The 22,581-nt window shown below is 39.9% G+C and overlaps 1 protein-coding gene across 6 annotated transcripts in view; it reads right to left on the minus strand.

The window, feature by feature from the left end:
- The window catches only part of LOC132520827 (ubiquitin-conjugating enzyme E2 E2), a 385,603-nt gene that overhangs the window by 69,947 nt on the left and 293,075 nt on the right, over nucleotides 1-22,581 (minus strand). For 3 of the 6 annotated variants that reach the window (XM_060149539.1, XM_060149538.1, XM_060149540.1), the window contains exon 5: nucleotides 10,038-10,185. In XM_060149539.1, the coding sequence (XP_060005522.1) occupies nucleotides 10,038-10,185 (148 nt within the window). Of the gene's footprint in view, nucleotides 1-5,151; nucleotides 5,655-9,136; nucleotides 9,313-10,037; nucleotides 10,186-22,581 lie in introns of those variants that run through there. The other 3 variants (XM_060149535.1, XM_060149534.1, XM_060149536.1) reach the window with 3 other exon arrangements.

Consider the following 22,581-nt stretch of genomic DNA (forward strand, 5'->3'; position numbering starts at 1 on the left):
AAGAAAAAGAGAAAGAAGTTATTGCTCTTGGGTAGGAATAATTAGTCTGACATTTTAGAAGCATCTTCTTTTTAATATAAGAATTATTGCACATGCTGTTACTGACAGCCCCTTCCCAGGCCCAATTTTGAATGGAAGGCTGAGTTAGAAAATAAGGAAAAGTAAAGATGACGGCTGATCTGTTAAGGGTGCCAGACACTGGGAGGGCTACATGAACTCTTCAAATTCCCATAATTATGATATTTCTCCCCAGACAATACGATCTCAAATATCCAAATTAAAAAGGCAAACTGTTAATCATCCAATGTTTTGTCCACACAAGTGCATTTCTGGACAATCAGAGGTGTTTTATTATGTTTCAGAATTCTAAAGTTTCCATATTAAAACACTACAGTGCATGGTAACGATGTCAAACGTGTGTTACTTAAATAGTTTATCGTCATTTCTCCTTAAAAAAACGACTTCACTCAGTGGCCTACTGTCCACAGCAACACACATTGCACCCTTCAGTTGTGAGGCAACAACCCGTTCTGAAGTTGACTGGTTCATCCCTTTTAAAAAGGGTTGCCGTGAAAATGGATGGTGGAAAGCAATATTATCTGAGACTAGTTAGCCTGTCTAAAAGAGTACTTGCTAACCTGTAATAATACCTCAACCCTAAATAAAAGTAAGTTTTGAATCTGTATTAGGTGAGGGATATATTAGGGTTCATTATAACCATTTTCTGTATTTTTCTGAACGTGAAAAACCCACTTTCACCCCTTTCCTTGGTAAAGCAGAGTCTACAGGGCATCCAGTCTAAACATTTTACTAATGTTCCTTATATGTCCTTAAAAGTATTCGGTCTTCACTCATTTAAAATGTCCTACAATTCATTAAAAAATAACTAATCAGGCTGGCCTTTTCTTAATTATACTGAAATGGTGAGATTTTTACTGTACATGCTGTCGTGGGACACACCAATCAGAATCCTTACAAAGGATGAGTGGACAACTCCACAATGGTTAAAAAGAGAGCGGAATTGCAGTTGTGACCCTGGGATTCATCTTCCTGCTTTAGGAACGCCAGAGCACAGCTCTTCCCTGGTCACAGCTATTCCCTGGGTCAGAGGTAAGGAAATGGAAGCCAGAAAAAAAACAGGAAGATGATAAATCCCAGGCTGTATTTTCATATTCACCACTGGGAGCAATTTCCCCAATGGCCCTTTTCTTAAGTTAAGTTATGAAGGTGAAACTTTATGGGCACGTTTTAAGTGCATCTCATCCCATATATCAACAAATATGGTAAAGTCTAGTTTTTACCATCTTTTTTTTTTTTTTTTATTGCGATACGTGGGCCTCTCACTGCTGTGGCCTCTCCTGTCGCGGAGCACAGGCTCCGGACGTGCAGGCCCAGCGGCCATGGCTCACGGGCCCAGCCGCTCCGCGGCATGCGGGATCCTCCCAGACCAGGGCACGAACCCGCGTCCCCCGCATCGGCAGGCGGACTCTCAACCACTGCGCCACCAGGGAAGCCCTAGTTTTTACCATCTTTAAAAGAACCAAACCTACGAAGGAGATATATTTAACTATGAAAGCAACAAAGCTTTTGGAGGTCAGCATTTCTGGACAATGATCTATCAAAAGAATAATAAGCAGCTAATGTTCTTTTTAACCTAGACACGTTGGCTGTTCAGGAAAGATAGCAAAGTGAAGGTTATGTCAGATAAAGACTTGCCTACTGCCTATACCTGTTAAAGAAATTGAACCAGTAATTAATGACCTTCCAAAACACAAAGCACCAGGCCCATATGGGTTTATTGATGAATTCTAACCAAATATTTAAGGAAGAAATTATAACGATTCTCTACAATCTCTTCCAGAAAATACAAGCAGAGGGAATACTTCCTAACTCATTCTGAGGCTAGCGTTACCCTAATACTAAAAGCAGACAAGGACATTAAAAGAAAAGGAAACTACGGACCAATATCTCTCATAAACATTGATGCAAAAATCCTCAACAAAATATTAGCAGCAATATCTAAGAAGAAGTATACATCACCACCAAGTGGGATTTATCCCAGGTATGTAAGACTGGTTCAATATTACAAAATGAATTAATGTAAAACCACCACATCAACAGGCTAACGAAGAAAAATCATGTGATTGTATCAATAGATGCAGAGAAAACATCTGACAATCCAACACCCATTCATGAAAAAAACCCTCAGCAAACTAGAAATAGAGGGAAACGTCCTCAACTTGATTTTAAGAATCTACCAAAAAATGACAGCAATCATCATACTTAATGGTGAGGAAGTTTTCATTTTCTCACCAAGGTCAGGAAGAGGCAAAAATGTCCCCTCTCATTATTCCTTTTCAACATTACACTGGGAGTCCTAACTAAGAAGAAGGAAAGAAGAAAATGAAAAAAATAGTATGCGGATTAGGAAGGAGGAAATAAAACTGTATTTTTTCACAGGTGACATGACTGTCTAGGTAGAAAATCTGAGAGACAAAAAAATTCTCCTAGAAATAATAAGTAATTATAACAATGCTACTGGACACAAAGTTGATGTACAAAAGTCAATTACTTTCCTATATTCCAGTAATGAACAAGTGGAATTTGTAATTAAAAACACAGTATCATTTACATTAGCACCCGATAAAAGGAAATACTTAGGTATGAATCTAACAAAATGTGTACAAGATCTATACGAGGAAAACTACAAAACTCTGATTAAAGATATCAAAAAGGAACGAAATAAATGGAGCTATTTGTGTTATGGATAGAAAGACTCAATGTGTCGAGATGCTAGTTCTTCACAACTTGACCTAGAGATTCAACACAATCCCAACCAAAATCCCAGCAAGTTATCAATATTTTGTGGATATTGACAAACTGAATCTAAAGTATATGGAGAGTCAAAAGACCCAGAATAGCCAACACAATATTAAAGAAAAAGAGCAAAGTCACAGGACGGACACTTTCCAACTTCAAAATTTACTATAAAGTTACAGTAATCAAAACAGTGTGGCACTGTGAAAGAATAGATAAATAGATCCATGGAAAATAACAGAGAGCCCAGGTGTCCTTTAGTAGGTGAATGGATAAAGTGTGCTACAACCGCACAATGGAATATTTTTCAGAGCTAAAAAGAAATGTGCCATCAAGCCATGAGAAGACATGGAGCCACCTTAAATGCATATCACTAATTGAAAGAAGCCAATCTGAAAAGGTAAATACTGTATGATTCCAACATATGACCTTCTGGAAAAGGCAAAACTATGGACACAGGAAAAAGATCAGTGGTTGCTGGGGGTTAGGGATGAGAAAGGGATGACCAGGTGGCGCATGGAGGATTCTTAGGGCGGTGAAGCTATTCTATGTGGTGCTGTAACAGTACATATCATCATGCATTTGACATAACCTGTAGAGTGTACAACACCAGAAGTGAGCTCTAATGTAATCTACGCACACTGAGGGATAACCCTATGTGCAGGTCCATTGACTGTAACAAATGTACACTCTGGTGCAGGATGCTGACAGTGGAGGAGGCTGTGGGTGTGTGTATATGAAAACACTTTGTACTTGCTGCTCGATTTTGCGGTAAAACTAAAACTGCTCTAAAAATAAAGTTTATTTTATGTCTACGGGCAGAAAAAAAAAAAACGACTTGCCTACATGAAGCATCAATAGAAACACCAAAGGCTGATTAGGACACCTGCACCTCTGTCTCTCACCTACACACTAAAGCCCCCAATCCTTACCTGGCAACTCTTTGTCTCGAAGAGGAATCCTTTTCCCTTGTTTCACTACATGGCAATCCGAAGTCTGAACCCATGATCAGGTAATTTTAAGTTTCCTTTATCATTCTATATTTCCCAGAAAATCATCCTTTGACAAAATGTTACAACTGGATCTTTCAGTTTCATTATTATACGCCAGTATACCTTGTAAGATAACTATAAAGGGTTTCTTTTTACAGAGTGACAAGGTAGGGAGACAATCCTTTTAATAGCATTCAAGAGTCACAATTATAAATATATAGGTCAAGGTGAATATCTCAGAATTTCTATTTTCTGGTTTTTTTCTAACCTAATTTATGATGGTACAGAATAATTTCTGTGAAACTTCTTTCATTCGCAAAACTGAAACGTCATTTTCTTTAATGATGCACATTCCCTGGTTTTATTCATCCTTCTCAACGAAGCCTCAGTTCTTCTAGAACCTCCACACCCTAGACAGCGTATTTCCAAATTGATCTGAGTAAGCGTATGGGCACCGATGGGGCAAGACGGGGCAGTGACCCCAGGAGTCTACAGCGAACTCTGAGCCAGAACCCAAAGCCCTTTATACATTTTTTTGGTCCCCATTTAACTCCTGGTATTTAAAATACCAGGTAGTTTAATTAACTACATATAACTACAGCTTTCTCTTTCTTGTATACGGCATCAGGGAAGATAAATGACCACAAATTACAGTTTATTTACATCTATATTTGGAAGTACTGATTGGAATGGCTTTTGGAATTCAACATGTAATATTCTAGAAGAGAAGCCAATTCTTCACAAACAAGGAAAACAGCCTGAAGTTAGCTGTATGTGGTACCGTGTATGTCTACATTATAAGTTTCTCACTTTAAAAAAAGTCATAGGTATCAGAAGATATCTGATGTCTACGTAGCCATGTGTAATGTCTGTTCTAGAAAAATCAATTTTTTTTTTTGCATCCCCGTTAAGATAGACTGCTTTGAAAACAGGTAGGCTTATCACTTTTACACCTTTCCCTAAACTTCAGTTAAATAAATTGTTCTCTGCCAGTTCTCAAGTGTAGGAGTAGAATGGGCTATGTGGAAGCAAGGTTTGCGCTGCTGTTGTAAGCAACGGAATTCTCTTAAATTCCATTTGTGTACCTTGCATCAGCCTAAGAGCTCACACACTCAGTGTAAATAATCCACACAAATACATCTGTGTTGAAATAATTAATCCTATTTTATGGTCCCCACCCCTCAGCAGTCACTATCAAAAAGTTCAATATTTAATAGGAACACAATTTACTATGGAATCATAACCAGGGCAAAGACAAGCAATTGGTAACAATCAAAGTTAATGTATCTGAGACAATTGGTGGATAAGGATTGTATTAGTTGTTTAAAAACAGGCCATAAGAGATCTGGAGCTAAGGGCTGTGATGCTGGGGAAGGAGGAGGCCATTTGAACCCTATCAAAGGGTCCCGGGGAGCAGATTCCTCCCTCCGTTTGCTGCATCTGGGAAGAACGGAACTCTCGCCAGGGAAGCTGCAGCTGCGTGCACCCTTGGCTTAATCGCTGTGTAAGGCGGAGGGTTAATTAGCTGCCATTCTTAGCTCCACTTGTTGTTCTAATAAAGATCTGCATAAATCTGAGACTGGGAGCACCCGATCCTTGATTTCATTCGGCAGATGAAGGGGGGGAGGGGAGGAGTGTGACGATTGTGGGTGTGCTCAGAGCATCTTCAAGTGACCTGGCCTGGGACGTTCTGCCTGCTTGAAAAGTGGTGGACGACGACCTCTCGGCTGTTTATGGACGCGGGACCCTGCTGGCCAGGCTCACCACAGGCAGCCTGGAGTGTGAAGCAGATTATCAGGGAATGAAATACACAGAGTGTATTTGCAAAGCACTCAGTACGGATCTCTAAAAGGAGAGGACAGATAAAAAATTCAGCCTCACAATTCTGTTTTATTATGCCTAAAAATTTCTGGCAATCGTTCCTCAATATCCAATACTTGGTTTTCCAATTTCCGATCATCTCCTAAGTGGTATATGTTTTTTGGGGGGGAATTTTTGCATGATACAGTGTCAGAATCACATTTAGAATCAAACCAGTTCACAAGAATCTCATGATGTCTCCTAAGGTAGGCACTATCATTATGCCTACATTATTATACAGACCAGAAGGCTGAGGCAGAGAGGAGTTAGTAGCCTGAGGGTCACAGTCAGAATGAAGGGGAAAGCTTAGCAGCTCAGTAGAGATTTGCAGCCAAAAAAAAAAAAAAAAAAAAGGCCTGAATGGTTCTATTAAGAACACACCACAGAAACAGAGGCTTAGGTACAAATGAACTGAGAGTGTGGAACAAAAAAGTTTATAACTACCAAGTTGTCTTTTCAGAATTTCCCCATATTATGAAATGCCAACATCTTCCATTTCAGCACTTAGGGAACCACCACCACAACAAAAGAATCAAACAAGTTCATAACACTTTAGAAAGCAACAGTAGTAGAGCAGAAAGAACTGAGATTAATGATGCCAGATGTTACGCAGATTTATGAAAAAAAATTACTAATATTTCTGGACATTACTCTGTGAATAAAGCATTTGGGACAGGAAAACTGTTGACCTTATTTTATCTCATAACTGTCAGTGTTCCCAGTATAGTTCATTTTGTATGAGGGAAAATACCCATTATTAATAGGCCTGAAGACCGTTATATAGGCAGATTTTAAATAATAAATCAACAGATTTCATATAAAGGATATGCTAAAACAGCTAAGAGTTTGAAAAGGCAACCACGAAACAGCAAAAACCAACTTTAAAAGATGACATTAAATAGAACAGAGCTTAAGTTTTATACACGCTTGAGAAGAGAGTGTTTACAAACAGGGGCTCTGCCATGAAAGATGGAAACGTGTTTCCTACTGTAAACTTCAGCAATTCATGGATTACATCATGTTCACCAGGCAGGACCACAGGCAGAGGAGCCGGGAGGCTGGTGCTGACCTTCTGAGCCCATCAACCTCCTCTCCTCTGGCTGTCCCTTTGCCCCCAGCAGTGTGTCACAGCCATACTCTGGCAGCCAGCTATGCCTGACTAGGCAGAGTGTCACGGCAGGCCCAATAAACACCCCTGTGAAGTGTGAACAGGGAGACCTGCCTAGAACAGACCTGCTGGGAACAGAACAGTTACCCCTGGTGCACCGGTCAACTGGCTGGTAACGGTTGGACATCTGCCACCTGACAGATAATCCTTCCCAAGAGATAATATAGTCTCGGCACTGCTAATTCAGGACTAGGCTTTTTTTTCAGATGAAAAAATCCAAGAGGGTCCATGCTGAGGAGGTGGTGCTTGTTAGAGATTATTTAATACTATCTTCTCTCAGTTAAATGCAGCTGAGTGGGTACTTATCACATCAAATGGATGCCCATTTGGAGTCCTAAATATTCTGAGAGATAACATCAAGAACAATCCATTATGCTGACAGAGGGCTTTCACATACACCATCTCATTTTAAACTCACAGGAATCCTGTGATGTAGGTGCAGCTGAGGATAATGTCCGTTTGATATAATGAACGGAGGGTGAGGAAAGTTAAATGGCTGGTACCAGGTCACACAGGTAATCAACAGTGGAGCTGGTTTTTAAATCTACATCTACTGACTATCAATACCGTGCAAGAAAGGGTGTGTAGCCCCACACTGAAACACAAAACATCTGTTCTGAATGGACCGAAAATTCTTGAAAGAGACAAATGTAAATTATGAGAAAAATATGAAAAAAGAGGAAGAAAACCCCCCAGTTCATGTAGGAACAGGAGTGGGAGCCCTTATAAAGTTGGTTAAATCTGTGTCTTCATGCAAAGCCTGCTTCTGAGCTGACAGCACTTCTGGTGTTAAAATAGGTCTGCAGATTCAGTGTAAGAAAATCTTTATTCATAGTCTATCAAACTTACATTTGTGACTGTTTGAAAATAGGTTAGATTGAAGTTTAACATAAATCTAGGGAGAAAAATCAACAGAGACTAGAAGGAAGTGTACCAGAAAACAGTGTGAAATAAATCCACTGAACAAAACAATGGGCTTTTTTGATTTGTTTTTGATAACTTTGTTTAAAACCCCAGAAGTGTGAACGTACCTGTAAATGATGTGCCGATTAGAAACCTTTTTTATGTGTGTTAAAGCATGAACACTTAGTTTGTTACCATGTATTTTACAGAGAGTATTCTATTCTTATACCAGATAGGCTAGTTGGTGACACTTAAGGAACAGTACTAGCTTTAGGTTTTTTCTTAGTATTCATAGCATAATTTTCAAAATCTATTTGTGTGATTTTGCTTTAGCCAGGGGTGATTTTTTAATTTTTTTTGCAGAATGTGTCTCTAATTTTCTGAGACACAGAAAAAACTCTAACTTACGGAACAGAAACCTTTCTTGACTGCCGAGAGAAGCCTCTGGGGGAGCGCAGGGTCACCTCCATAGAGAAGAGAATGAGGTGATGGGTCCATTTCAGCTCACGTGGTTCCCTCTGGGGTAAGGACTGCCTCTCAGCACCGAGTTTGCTCTAAGTGTGAAGTGACATCTTATTCCATGTATAAGAAGTGAAGACTTCTTATTCACCTTGTGTGAGGCTCAGAAGTGCCTCATAAATAGTAGAGTCTCAGAAGTTTTTTTTGCTTTCTTTCTTTTTTCCCCAGTTTTATGGAGCTATAACCGACATATAACACTGTGAGTTTAAGGTGTACGGCATGATAACTTGACACCAAAAGTTTCCTGAATAAGTGACTTACGTCTCAAAATAAATTTTTTCTCTAAAAAACAGAAAAACCCCTCGTCTCCAAATTTCAGCAAACCCCAGAAGAAGTATTTTCTGGAGAGTGGGGAGGCAGATGTAGCCCCTCGTTGCAACATTTCCGAAAGGAAATATCACACACACAGAAAGCCTTTTTAAGACAAGACCTCCAAATGAGGTTATACAGTCACAGAGATAAATAGGATTGAAATAGGAATAGTGAGACTGAAAAAACAAAGTATTTGTCGTTTAGTTTTAAATTAGTTTGAACTTCACTATCCGGCATGAAGTATGAATTAATTTAAAAATATTTTATAATGATCTTGCACAACTATATTTTCTTTTTGGTGTTAAAAACATTAATTTGTTATATATAGTCTACATATATCACAATTTAATTAGATTGCTTTTAAATGCCTTCACTAAAAAAATTTTTATTATTGAAAAACAACAAACATACAAAAATGGAAAAGATGATAATTTCTTCACGTTTTATTAACCAGCCAGGGATCTAAGAGAGACCTCGATTCCCACTTGCCATTTCTCTCGTCTAAAACTTCACTTACCTAGTGAGTTCATTCCTGAACATGGTAGATGGAATCTCAAAAAACATTAAGACTATTAATTAACTACTCAATGAAGAATTTCTCATTGAGAACATCAATGAAAACCCCAATGAAAAACCTTTGGATTTTTGTATTTTCCAAAATACACCCAAATATGTAAAAAAATTGGCAGTTGGTTAGTCTTTTAGTTAGAAGAAGCTGGTCAAAGACATGTAATCGTGCATCTAGGAAGACAGGAAGTAAGAATTTTCAGCATTAAGCACACCAGCAAGCCTCAGGGGCTTGGCCACAGGCTCTTTTCAGGTTTCCTGGGAAGCTGTATTTCCTCGTTGACTTTTTGGGTATTTCCTAGTTCAGGAGTTTTTTGGCCCTAATAGCTTGTAAGGATGCACGATTACTGAGATGCGAAAATGGTGACGTCTGTGTGGTGCTGCCTGGTGGCTGTCAGATTTTAATAGCCCACGTTTCCCAAATGAACATCTTCTGGTAGGCACCTAATTAAACATCTAGCTATTCAATTTGAATTTTTATTATTAGCTCAGGCCCAGCGGCCATGGCTCACGGGCGCAGCCACTCCGCGGCATGTGGGATCTTCCCAGTCCGGGGCACGAACCTGTGTCCCCTGCATCGGCAGGCGGACTCTCAACCACTGTGCCACCAGGGAAGCCTCTGTAACGCATTCTTTAAATGCACTTCCCCATCTAAAATGATTTTTCATTCATGCTTATCACACTATGCTTTTTCCTTCTTGGCAAATAATAAGTTTTTGAAAGACCAATGACCAGACTGAATTGAAAAAGAAAGCAGTTACAAACTATGAAAATTTAAGATCAATAAGAATAAAAATAATAGTGCTAGTGGTAGTATTGGCGGTGGTAAACAAATTACTAAGGTCTGACATTCAAGCCTTGAGTAGCTCCAATTCTACACTGGATTACAAGTCTCTTACCGGGATTGCAGTCTGTAAGAAGAGAGCAGATGGACAGGAGAACTTTAGAAATGGTGAGGGCCGGACTCCAGTTGTCTTTCAGGATGTCCAGACAGATCACGCCTTGGCTGTTAATATTACAGTGATAAATTCTGGTTCGGAAGGTAACCTAGAAGAAAATGTAAAGTTGATATAAATAGACACACTATTTATTTATTCATAAAATTTTATTATAGTTGATTTACAGTGTTGTGTTAGTTTCAGGTGTACAGCTAAGTGAGTCAGTTATACATAAACATATATTCACTCTTTTTCAGAGTCTTTACCCATATAGGTTATCACAGAATATTGAGTAGAGTTCCCTGTGCTATACAGTAGAGGTCCTTGTTGGTTATCTATTTTAAATATAGTAGTGTGTGTATGTTAATCCCAAGCTTCTGATTTATCCCTCCCAGCCCACATTTCCCCTTTGGTAACCACAGGTTTGTTTTTGAAATCTGTGAGTCTGTTTCCGTTTTGTAAATAAGTTCACTTGTATCAATTTTAAAAATCAGATTCCACATATGAGTGATATCACATGATACTTGTCTTTGTCTGACTTACTTCACTTAGTATGTTAATCTCTAGGTCCATCCATGTGCCTGCAAATGGCATTATTTCATTCTTTTTTTGTGGCTGAGTAATATTCCATTGTATATATGTGTGTGTGTATACACACACACACACACACACACACACAGATATATATATATACACCACATCTTCTTTATCCATTCCTCTGTCGATGGACATTTAGATTGCTCCCATGTTTTGGCTATTGCAAACAGTGCTGCAATGAACATTGGGGTGCATGTATCTTTTCAAATTATGGTTTTCTCCAGATATATGCCCAGGAATGGGATACTGAAAATATGAAAAGCCAAATTAACAAAATTAAGGTACTGAATGAAGATGAAATTCCATGCTCAACAACTAAAGGATACTTATTCTTTTCCAAGCACATAAGAAACATTTATAAAAACTGATCACATGCTAAGCCACAAAGAAAGCTTAACGTATTTCCAAAAATTATTAAGACTATTAAGGTCCCCCTTCATATGTTTACAAACTGAAAAATACATTTTCAAATAATTCTTGGATCAAAGAAAAAAAAATCAGCTATGTTTATAACTGAGTGACAGTGAAAATGTTGGGTTGCCAATACCAAAATCTGTGATTTGCCTAAAACAGTTAATGAAAGAGAAATCTACAGTTTCAAATGCATATATTAAAAAGGAAGAAGTTTCCTGAGTTGTGCCCAAAGGAAGAAAAAAGAATAGAGTAAATCCCATGAAAGTAGAGAGGAATGGGCAGAAGTTAATAAAATAGAGAATACCTGTGATATTAAAATTTTGCAGAGAAGTGAGAGTACCTGGCTATTTAAGTGCTAGATGAAAAGACAAAATACTTTTATGATCCAGTGTACGTGATGAGTGGCTTTTGTCTATAATACCATATTTTTAAAACCTATCTGAGTAGAGTTTCCTGTGCTATACAGTAGATCCTTGTTGGTTACCTATTTTATATAGTAGTGTGTGTATGTTAATCTCAAACTCCTACTGTATAGCACAGGGAACTCTACTCAATACTCTGTAATAACCTACATGGGAAAAGAATGGATATATGTATATATATGTATAACTGAATCACTTTGCTGTACACCTGAAACTAACACAACTACTGTAAATCAACTATACTCCAATAAAATGTAAAAAAAGAGAAAAACCTAGCTCAGACTACTCTGAGCCAGTTAATCATCAAAATGAGTAAAGGAGGGAAGTATTATTATTGTACTCACTTTAAAAAGAAGCTGTAAGTATGTGAGGTTGGTAGATGCTAACTAAACTTACTGTGGTACTTATTTCAAAATATATACGTATATCAAATGAGTGTGTTGTACACCTAAAATTAATACAATGTTATATGTCAATTATATCTCAATAAAACAAAAAAATTTTATTAAATAAAGCAACTGAGGAATCTCCATGCTGTTTTCCATTGTTGCTGCACCAATTTATATTCCTATGATATGATCCAGCAATTCCACTCCTGGGCATTTATCTGAAGAAGATGAAAACACTAATTTGGAAAGATATATGCACTCCTATGCTCATGGCAGTATTATTTACAATAGAAGATATGGAAGCGACATAAGTGTTCATCGATAAATGAATGAATAAAGATGTAGTGTACACACACACACACTGGAATATCACTCAGCCATAAAAACAAATGAAATCTTGCCATTTGCAACAATATGGATGGACCTAGAGGGTATAATGCTAAGTGAAATAAATCAGACAGAGAAAGATAAATACTGTATGATTTCACTTATACGTGGAATCTAAAAAACAAAACAAATGAACAAACTTAGCAGAAGCAGTCACAGATACAGAGAACAAACAGGTGGTTGCCAGAAGGGAGGTTGGTGGGGAGAGGAGAGAAATTGGTGAAGGAGATTAAAGGTACATGATAAACTTGCAATTACAAGATATATGAGTCACAGGTATGAAATGTAGAGTGTGGGGAATATAGTCAATAATAATGTAATATCCTTTGTATGGTGACATATTGTAACTACACTGATTGTGGTGATCATTTTGAAATGTACAGAAATACTGAATCACTATATTGTGTATTAGGAACTAAGACAGTGTTGTAGGTCAACTATACTTCAAAAACAAACTCACAGAAAAAGGATCAGATTTGTGGGCAGAGGGGGAACTGGATGAAGGCAGTCAAAAAAAGATACACACTTCCAGGGACTTCCCTGGTTGCACAGTGGTTAAGAATCCGCCTGCCAACGCAGGGGACACGGGTTCGAGCCCTGGTGCGGGAAGATCCCACACTGCCGCGGAGCAACTAAGCCCCTGCGCCACAACTACTGAGCCTGTGCTCTAGAGCCCGCAAGCCACAACTACTGAGCCCACGTGCCACAACTACTGAGCCCGCGTGCCACAACTACTGAAGCCCATGTGCCTAGAGCCCATGCTCCGCAACAAGAGAAGCCACCGCAATGAGGAGCCCACGCACCGCAACAAAGAGTAGCCCCCACTCACCACAACTAGAGAAAGCCAGCACGCAGCAACGAAGACCCAAGGCAGCCAAAAAAAAAAAAAAAAAAAAAAAAAAAAAAAAAAAGACACACACTCCCAGTAAGATACATAAGCACTAGGGACATAATGTACAACATGGTAAACACTGCTGTTCGTTATGTATGAAAGTGGTTCAGAGAGCAAATCCTAAGGGTTTATGAAAATAAAAATACATTTTTTAAATAAAATTATTTTCCCCTATTTCTTTAACTTTGGATCTATATGAGATAATGAATGTTCACTAAACTTATTGTGGTAAAAAAAAAAAAGAAGAAACTGAGGCACAGAGAGGTTAAGAACTGGCTCATGGTCCCACAGCTTGTAAGTGGTGGAGCCGGAATTTGAACACAACCTTGTTGATCCAAAAGTCCATGCTCTCCCGTTCAGCCTCAATGCCTGTTCTTTTATTTTTTTAAAAAACTTTTAATTCTGAGCTAAGTACAGATTCACATGCGGTTGTAGGAAAGAATACAGACAGAACACCTACATCCTTCCCCCACTTTCCCCCAATATCACAGGGGAGTGATACTGACACAGAGGATGGATCCATGCACTGATGGATATATGTGTTCCTATGCAATTGTATCACGGGTAGATTTGTGTGCGCACCACCGCTGTCGAGACACAGAACAGTCCATCACAAACATCCTTTGTGAGACCCTTCACTAGCCACAGTCCTCCCCCCACTTCTGAATTCCCAACAAACACAACTCTATTCCTCTCTCTATAATTCTGTCATTTCAAGAAGGCTATATAATTGAAGTCATACAGGATGTAACTTTTTGAAACTAGATGTCTTTCACTCTGCACAATACTCTTGTGATCCGTCTAAGTCGTTGCATGTATCAAGACTTCGCTGTTTTACTGCTGAGTAGTAATCCACGATATGGATGTACCAGTTTGTTTAACCATTTACCCACTGAAGGACAATGGATTGCTTCCCGTTTTTAGTTATGACAAATCAAGCTGGTATGAACGTTTCTCTGTGTTTGTGTGAATCTAAGTTTTTATTTCTCTGGGGCAAATGTCCAAGAGTGCAATTGTTGGGATGTACGGTGAGCTCATATGTAGCGTTATAAGAAACTGCCAGACTGCTTTCCGGAGCAGATGTACCATTTTACATGCTCGCCAGCGGAGTGATCCAGTCTCTCTGCATCCTCGCCGGCATTTAGTGCTATCAACATGCTTTATTTTAGCCATTCCGCTAGGGTTCAGTGATACCTCACTGAGGCTTTAATTTGCATTTCCTTAGCTGCTAATGATGTTGAACACGTTTTCATGTGATTAATTGTTATCTGGATACTCTCTTCCATGAGAGAGGATGTGTATGTTTTCTGCCAATTTCTAATTACAGTAAGTCCCTTACATACAAACGGAATGTGTTGGGAGATCCAATAAAGTTAGCTTAGGTACCCCACTAACACAATTGGCTACATAGTACTGTACTGTAATAGGCTGTAATACTTTTCAAACAAATAATACATAAAACACAAACACAAAAAATAAAGAAAACATTTCTAATCTTGCAGTGCAGTCCCTTGCAAAGTACAGCAGTGCAGGACAGCAGCTGGCCTCCAGGGGCTGGCATCGAGGGAACAGCAGGAAGAGTTACTGACTGGAGGAGGGAGGGGAGGTGGGAGATGGCAGAGCTGAAGGATCGTCAGCAATAGGGGACGGAGGGCAAGCAGCAGTGTCACTCACGCCTGACGCCGATGGCGCAGGATCTGGTTCCTTGCTGGATTCAATTCTCTCCATCCTCTTGAAAAATCGATCCAGCGATGCCTGGGTAGTAGCTCTTTTTTTCTCGTCACAGATGACACGGTAGCACTGGGTTGCATTCTGAGCGGCTGCTGCAACCTCCGTGTACCCTTCTACGTTCAGGTCCTGTACCTCAAAAGCTAGCAGCGCCGCCTCAAATAAAGAAAATCCCCTGCCATTTCCTGCATCGTGAATCCCTTCGGTTCTTCAGTTACTTCTTCTTCCTCTTGTCTCTCTTCATCCTTTCGCTGGATGAAGATCCAATTCCATCAGGTCTGCATTAGTAAGCCCCTCGTGTCGCACGGTAAGGAGTTCCATGAAGTCGTCCCCTTGCAGATCTGGCTCCGGCTTCTCGCTGAGGGTCACTACGCTGCTGACGACCTCTTTGGACTCCTCATTCACCTTCTCAAATCCACGAAAAGCGTGAACAAACTGCGGGCAAAGGTTCTTCCAAACCCCATTCACGGTGACAGCCGTAACCTCACGCCAAGCCACGTCAGTGTTTTTTATGGCCTTGTGGATCTTCTAGTCCTCCCAAAATTATCACAGGGTTGTTCCTGCCCTTGCATTTACCGCTGTATTTGAAGCTCAGCTCAATATTGATGTTTTACAACGGTAGCCCTCAATTCCTCAAGGAGAGGGAGAATTACAGAGGATCCCATTTTCAAAGACAGGAAGACAGCACATTTCAGACATTTTCCATATACTAAGAAAGTTTTAAAACATGATTTGCATATAGTGATACAGAAAACTAATTTATCCAGAACGGCTAATTCCCAGATAATTCTGGATGAGAGGGGTCTTAATTTATGTGTGATACATAAATACCCACACAGGCATATGTGTGTGTGCGCACGCGTGTATGTGTGTGTGTGTGTGTGAGTGTGTGTGTGCTGGACAGAATAAAGCCCTATCCCCCCGAAGATGTCCCTGTACTAACCCCTGGAACCTGGGAATACGCTACTTTACAAGGGACTTTGCAGGTGTGATTAAGTTACCTTGAGAAGGGGGGATTGCCCTGGATTGTCTGGTGGGCTTGATATCATCAAAACAGCTTTATAAGAGGGAGGCAGGAAGATCAGTAGGGGATGTGATGACAGAAGGAAGGCGTCGGAGTGATGTGAGGGAAGAGGCCTAAGGGATGAGCTAAGGGATGCCGCTGGTCTCTAGAAGCTGGAAAATGCAAGGAAACAGATTCCCCCTGAAACCTCCAGAGCGAATGCAGCCCTGCTGACACCCTAATTTTAGTTTTCTGACTTCCAGAACTGTAAGAAAGAAACTGCAGTTGTTTTAAGCCACAAAGTTTGAGTTAATTTGGTACAGCAGCTACAGGAAAAAAACACACGTTTGTATATATAGTTTCCAGTTGCCTCCTTCCTTTACCTAAAAAAGGTACCTTAAAAGCTCTGTTACTTCCAACCTTCACAGAATCACCTCTATAGAGAACAAACTAGTGGTTACCAGTGGGGAGAGGCAACTTGGGGCAGGGGAGGGGGAGGTACAAACTATTTTGGGTGTAAGAGAGGCTACAAGGATGTACTGTACAACACGGGGAACATGGCCAACATATGTAATAACTGTCAATGGAGTGTAACCTTTAAAAACTGTATATTAAAAAAATAGGATCTGAAGTCAGACAAAAAAATAAAAGATGAGGAGACTGGGGTTTATTACAAAAATAATTTTAGAAACAGGTAATAAGATTCTTTGTGTTGACTACAGCACAGAAGAATGCTACTAGGTAGCGAAATGATCTCGTGTAAGTTGCTTGCTACTCTGAGCCTCTATTTCCTGACAAAGTGAGAGACTTAAACTAGACGATTTCTAAGGCCCATTCTAGTACCAAGATCCAGCAGCTGTACTGTAAAAAGAATATATGGTTTTGGGAGTAGCTGGACTTGGGCTGGAATCCTGACTTTGGACAGATCAACGTAGCATCTCTGGGATTCAGGTTCCTCATGTGCAAAAATGGGGAAACACCAGCTATCCCCATAGGGGCTGTGATGACTGTACTACAAGGTAACCCTTAACACCAGGCCTGGCCCCCAGCAGGAGCTGGAGCAGTGTGAATCCTCTCTCCCTCCTTCACCTCTCCTAGTTCTACAAGATAATTGCAGGATGCACGTGTTCACGCAATAATTCCCCGTCACCTGAACTTTAAACATGCTTTCTTTCTCCCATGCCCCTGCTCTAGAGCAGAGATAACATGCCATCCACAGACAGAAAGCTGCTCTGAACGGGGAGAGAGGTCACGTAGGGTACGAATAGAGATAGAGAAGAAAATATTTTAAGAAAGTATTTCTGTCCAACGGAGTCTACACATAATTTAGAAAAATGTCGTAAAGCAAATAAACACCTCAAAGCCGGAAAGCTGATAAGGACAGTAAAAATAATCAATTCAAATAAGATTTCAGTAATAACCTCTATTTTTAACATAGCTTCCAGTTTTCAAAAAAATGTTTTGATCAGGAGATAAATGGCACTGCGATTTTACTGAGGAAGTATGAGATCAGTGAGAAATACGTTCCTCTTAAAAAGACTTGCCATGGAGACCCAGAGAGGAAATATTTGGAGCCCCTGTGCCATAAATCAGTGAATCATGTAACAAAGGCCCCAAAATAGCAGGGTTACCATCATTCAAGTGGATCTTGGCCACAGACTCACTATGAAACTCTTTATCTGAACAGTTTTTAGTGCACATTTAAAAATGTTAGTCTTACCACCCTCCTAGAGATCTCAAGTGCTCTTTTCTTAAAACCGACTTAAGAGCACTGTCCCAACAATGAACACATCCTAAGATTATTTTAAAGTATTAGCGGCAAAATAAAAACTGGAAAAATCCATTCTGAGGGAGGGGAATCACAAATCGTAAAGACACACTAAGAAATACACATCAGCAAAACAAAACAAAAACCCTCCCTGAACTGAAACAAAAAACAAAAAACTGGAAGTAGATTTCACCTTGAATAACTGGCAGTAAGGGAATGAAAATGAAACATCGCCTAGAAACCACGATGTGTGAACATGATCCCCGCCCTGCTGTGACTGAGACCACAGAGCACGCTCCATCTGGCTGCGGGCCAGAGCTACGCTGGAAAAGCTTCAAGCACAATTTAAATGATTAAAAATAAAAACACTTTATACCATAGACACTGAAGTTTAAAAAGGTCTTTCTCAGTTCCTTGGAAGTATATATGTAGAAAAAGATGCAACTAGAAACTTTCCCCCATCCTGAGCAGCAATCTATTGGGAGTTGGGACACCGTATTCAATTCCCAATTTCTAACCACACAGCAATGGATGACTCCTACCTCCTGCAAGGCACGATGCTTGCAATGACTTAAGGACCAATCATTAGACTCCTTCTTATAAAAATTCAATTTGTGTAGAATGCTTCAGGAACATACCTATAGTGACTGAGGCGCAATTTGGTTTTCCACATTTGTGTGTTCTTTTTTATCAGTGACTTGTTCTTTCACTGTGCTTTCTTTTCCGTCTTGTACTCCTTAAACAATTATCTTGTCTCTTTTGACTCGTTCCACTGTCTCAGGTTTCAGTAATGGTCTCCAGCAGATTCTCCTTTATGGCAGGATTGTATCAGAGTGTGGATTGTAACTGTTGAGTGTGAGTTCATCCTCCGTGTACATTATTTATTTTTCTGTAGAAATCCCATGCGCCTTGGTTGGTGGAGTGTTTTGCATTTACTTCTTCATGGGTTTCAAGAACAACACTAGTGTGAGCGCAGATTGTATTATACGTGCCAAAATGTAAAGCAGTAAAGTCACCGCTTAGGAAGAGCTGACTTACAGTCAAACCTTTATTTAATGGCGATGGAGTTTCAGTTCAGGAGGGTGAAAAATTCAGGAGACGGATGATGCTGAGAGTTGTGAATGTACAATGTGGATGTACTTAGTGCCACTGAACTGTACAGTTAAATATGGTTAAAACGGTATGTTTTACATTATGTGACTTTTACTACTGTAAAAATTTTTTTTTAAAAGTCTAAAGGAAAAATCTCTTATATTTAGTGTCTCGATTATTTTATTTTGAACAGAACAGGATACTATCTGCTAAAGACACAGTAGCCTGAGATCAGCTCAGTCAATTCTTGTTTGGCATGCATATAGAAGTCTCCTCCCTCAAATCAGTTAAAAAAAAAAGGAAAATACAGAAATTTAACAATGCTCTAGGAGTAGGACATTCCTAGGAGTACATACAACTTTACCATTTGAAGACTCGGATTTTAACAGCCTTTTAAAGTTCACTGAAAAGAGAAATACAGTACTTTCAAACAATTAAGAAATTTCTTAAAAATCTGACTGTTTGAGTTTTCTACAAATGGGTTTTCATGGCTTGGACAAATTTTCCAGTCATATAGTCATATATGGATTCCAAAACTGCTGAATCCCAAACAGTTGAGGGGGAAATGAAGATGATCTGGTGTCTAAACAGAAACGTCGGCCCAAAGTATCACTTAAACGTTCCCACTGTTTTCATTCACTGAGCACACAGACACAGTAGATACTCAACCAATGCCTGAGGGTCCATCAAAAGCAGACCCCAAAGCTCTCTGAGTTGAATACTCCCTTAAGAGGCATCACCTCCCACCTCTTTTTTTTCTTGATGTGCTACCGTATGCTTTTTAGTGTCAATTAAAGCACGTGTTGCTGTCCACTGGTAGTCCCGAACTCTTTGATGGGGAGAACGTGGCCAAGCCTAAGGAGATCCTCTTCGGGGAAAAGCTGTGTCCCGTCGGGGCGCTGAGTGTGCCAGGCACCACGCTGAGGGCTGTGCGGGTGTCTTCTCAGTCCCCGCGGGCTTTCCAGCAGCCTGCTGGTGGGAAGTCCTCCTGCTGTCTAGCCTAAATCCCACAGGCTGCTATTCCTGGGGACACTGAACCTCCAACCATCGTGTGGGGGCGACGGTGACCCGAACCGACACTTGGAAGACAACATGATTCATTTCTGCTTTAAGACTGCAAACGTGTCTCTACATAACGGCAATTCATTACGAAGCATTAACAGCTGAGATACTTAACGGGGTCCGTGTAAAGTGCGTAACAGATGACCAACTATATGACAGCTGCTGTTCAATTAAAGACAGTGACACGAACATAAACATGAGGAGAATGCCCTCTTTTTTATTTTGTTTACATTTTTACAGGACTCCCATTACCTGAGGCAATTCTATGAGATGTAGCCTACTTACAGATTTGCTAAGGGTAAAACTGGAAGTAATATACAGACCTCCTTTATCCTCTGGAGCAGAAGTAATCAATTTCATGTTTGTAGACATACGAAGCGGCAGTTATTCATTTTAAGAGATTCATAATTCAGCATCCATACAACACAATACAAAGTATTCATCATCGCTAGCTGGAAGGGGCAATTTGGTTTTTCATATAGCCCACAACAGTCTAGAAGTAAACTATATTTTAACAGTCTAAAATGAAACAATGACTAATTCTGTTAATGCTACAGTAAATTAACAGCAATTATAGAGCTGGCTGAATGCCCACAATCTCAGTGATGCTGCATGACACACATGCGACGTCCTTTGAAAGTGTCAGAGCGTTCGTAAATACCACAGAAGTTCCTGAACTTTGCGTGTGTACTGGGGGGGGGGTAACTGGTTCCCCAGGTTTGTACCATGAAATTAAAAAGTATGTCACGTATATCACAGAAAATGATAACTACAACTACTAAGAATAATGAATTAGAAACAGCTAACAATGTGCCATGGTACCGTTCTAACGGATGTGTGTTGATTACCTAATCAACCTGTGAGGCAGGTATTAGTATTGGTCTCATTTTACAGATAAAGAAACTGAGACACAGCTTCGGAGGAATTCAAATGCTCGTTGCTGAGGCAATTCCAAGAGAAAGTAAAGAAGTTACAAGGAGGAAGGAAATAGGAAACAGATGAAAACAAACCAAAACAACCACACACAAGAAAACAACCCACACCCCTAAGAGTTTTTTGAAAATAACAGAAGAAAACAGGAAGAGGATAAAGAAATTTACATGAATTCTAAATCTCAACGGTCTGACTTTAGACGGAAAAGCTAATGATACATGGTTTCAATAGCTTTTTCGGATCAAGTTCTGGTAAAATGAGAATTCATGTAAAGTGCTTTCAGCAAAGAGAAGAAAAGCGATGCTATTATCGTGACTGCTCTTATTCTGCAAACTGACCTGTCATCTCTGTGAGATTACTGAAGGCAAGAAAAACCAAGACAGTCAACAAAAGATAAACAAATGTTTTAATATGACTTGAAAACTGTCACTTAGAATTATCTAATGTTTGAATAATTTAAATCTCACCATTTAGAATATCCTAGTGAGTATTCTTCAAACATCTGTGGGGAACAGATGTAACGAAGGGGCCTGATACTTGTGATACTGTACCAGGTAACTTGCCTGAAAAGTAAAATATGACTGAGGTCTGTTTGGATGGACGGGGGAGCTGCGTGTTCAGAGATAAAATAGGGAGCTGGTCTTTTCTGTAGGTTTTGATCAGAGGAGCGCCATGATGACAGGGGATTGGAGAATTTGTAATAGGGTTGTTACAACAGCATTTCTTCTTAAACTTGCCCCGTGTGGAACGAATCCTTTACAGTTGATGACACTGACTTATTCCTAAGTTCATAAAATGGCTTTTCTATGATCAACAGTGTGGAAGGTGTTTTTGGTATACTGTCTGAACAGCTGACCAAATCAAGAGAGAAATAGATATAGGCGACAAAAAAGAAGAGGTGGGAGGGGAGGAAAGGTGGGCAGCTCGGGCCACAATCTGAAGCAGGTCCTTAGGAAAGGAGGGACCAAGCACTGCAGGCAAAGAACCACCAGAAATGGCTGAAAAACCGTTTCTGATCACGGCCTTCATCACCCGCTGGAGGCCTCCTGCTGAGACAGACACAGGAAAAGAAAGATGTACATATCTCATAGCTCAAGGTTAACCATTCTTTTTTTTAAATTTTTTTTTCAATTGAACTATACTTGATTTACAACGTTGTGTTAATTTCTGTTGTACAGCAAAGTGATTCAGTTATACATACACATACATTCTTTCTTTATATTCTTTTCCATTATGGTTTATCCCAGGATACTGAATACAGTTCCCTGTGCTACACAGTAGGACCTTGTTGTTTATCCGTTCCATATATAATAGTTTGCATCTGCTAACCCCAACTTCCTGCGCCAAGAATTCTTCCTCTGACTGACCCCTGGGTTGAGGCGTCCTCAGAAGGATGGATATTGGTTTCCCTCCTCACCCCCTCCCCCCTAAAAAAAAAAATATCAAGAACTGCAGGGCTACCAGCAACATAGCTCTTCTGGCCTTCCTGGCAAGCATTCAAGAACTACTTGTGAGTTTTACTGAAGGAATGTTTTGTATTATGAGGGATTCCTTACATTTCATTTCTGTCTAATGAAAATTACACGGGTTTGTTTCCTTTTAAAATTTTCATGCCTATTTTTCTTTGATGCAGGCAATCTCTCCCCTTCTCCTCTGTCCCACTCCTGTTTTTTCCCCCGTCTACAGTCTAGTCTTTGCTACAATCTGTGATTCCTGACACTGTTCCTTCACTCTTTAGTTCTACCTCCTGGGTTATCTTCTAGCTTCACACCTCAGGGCTTCTGAAGCCTGTTGCTCTGGGTCTGTCTTTTTCCCTCT

Source organism: Lagenorhynchus albirostris, chromosome 5 (assembly GCF_949774975.1).
Source record: "Lagenorhynchus albirostris chromosome 5, mLagAlb1.1, whole genome shotgun sequence".
NCBI lineage: Eukaryota > Metazoa > Chordata > Mammalia > Artiodactyla > Delphinidae > Lagenorhynchus > Lagenorhynchus albirostris.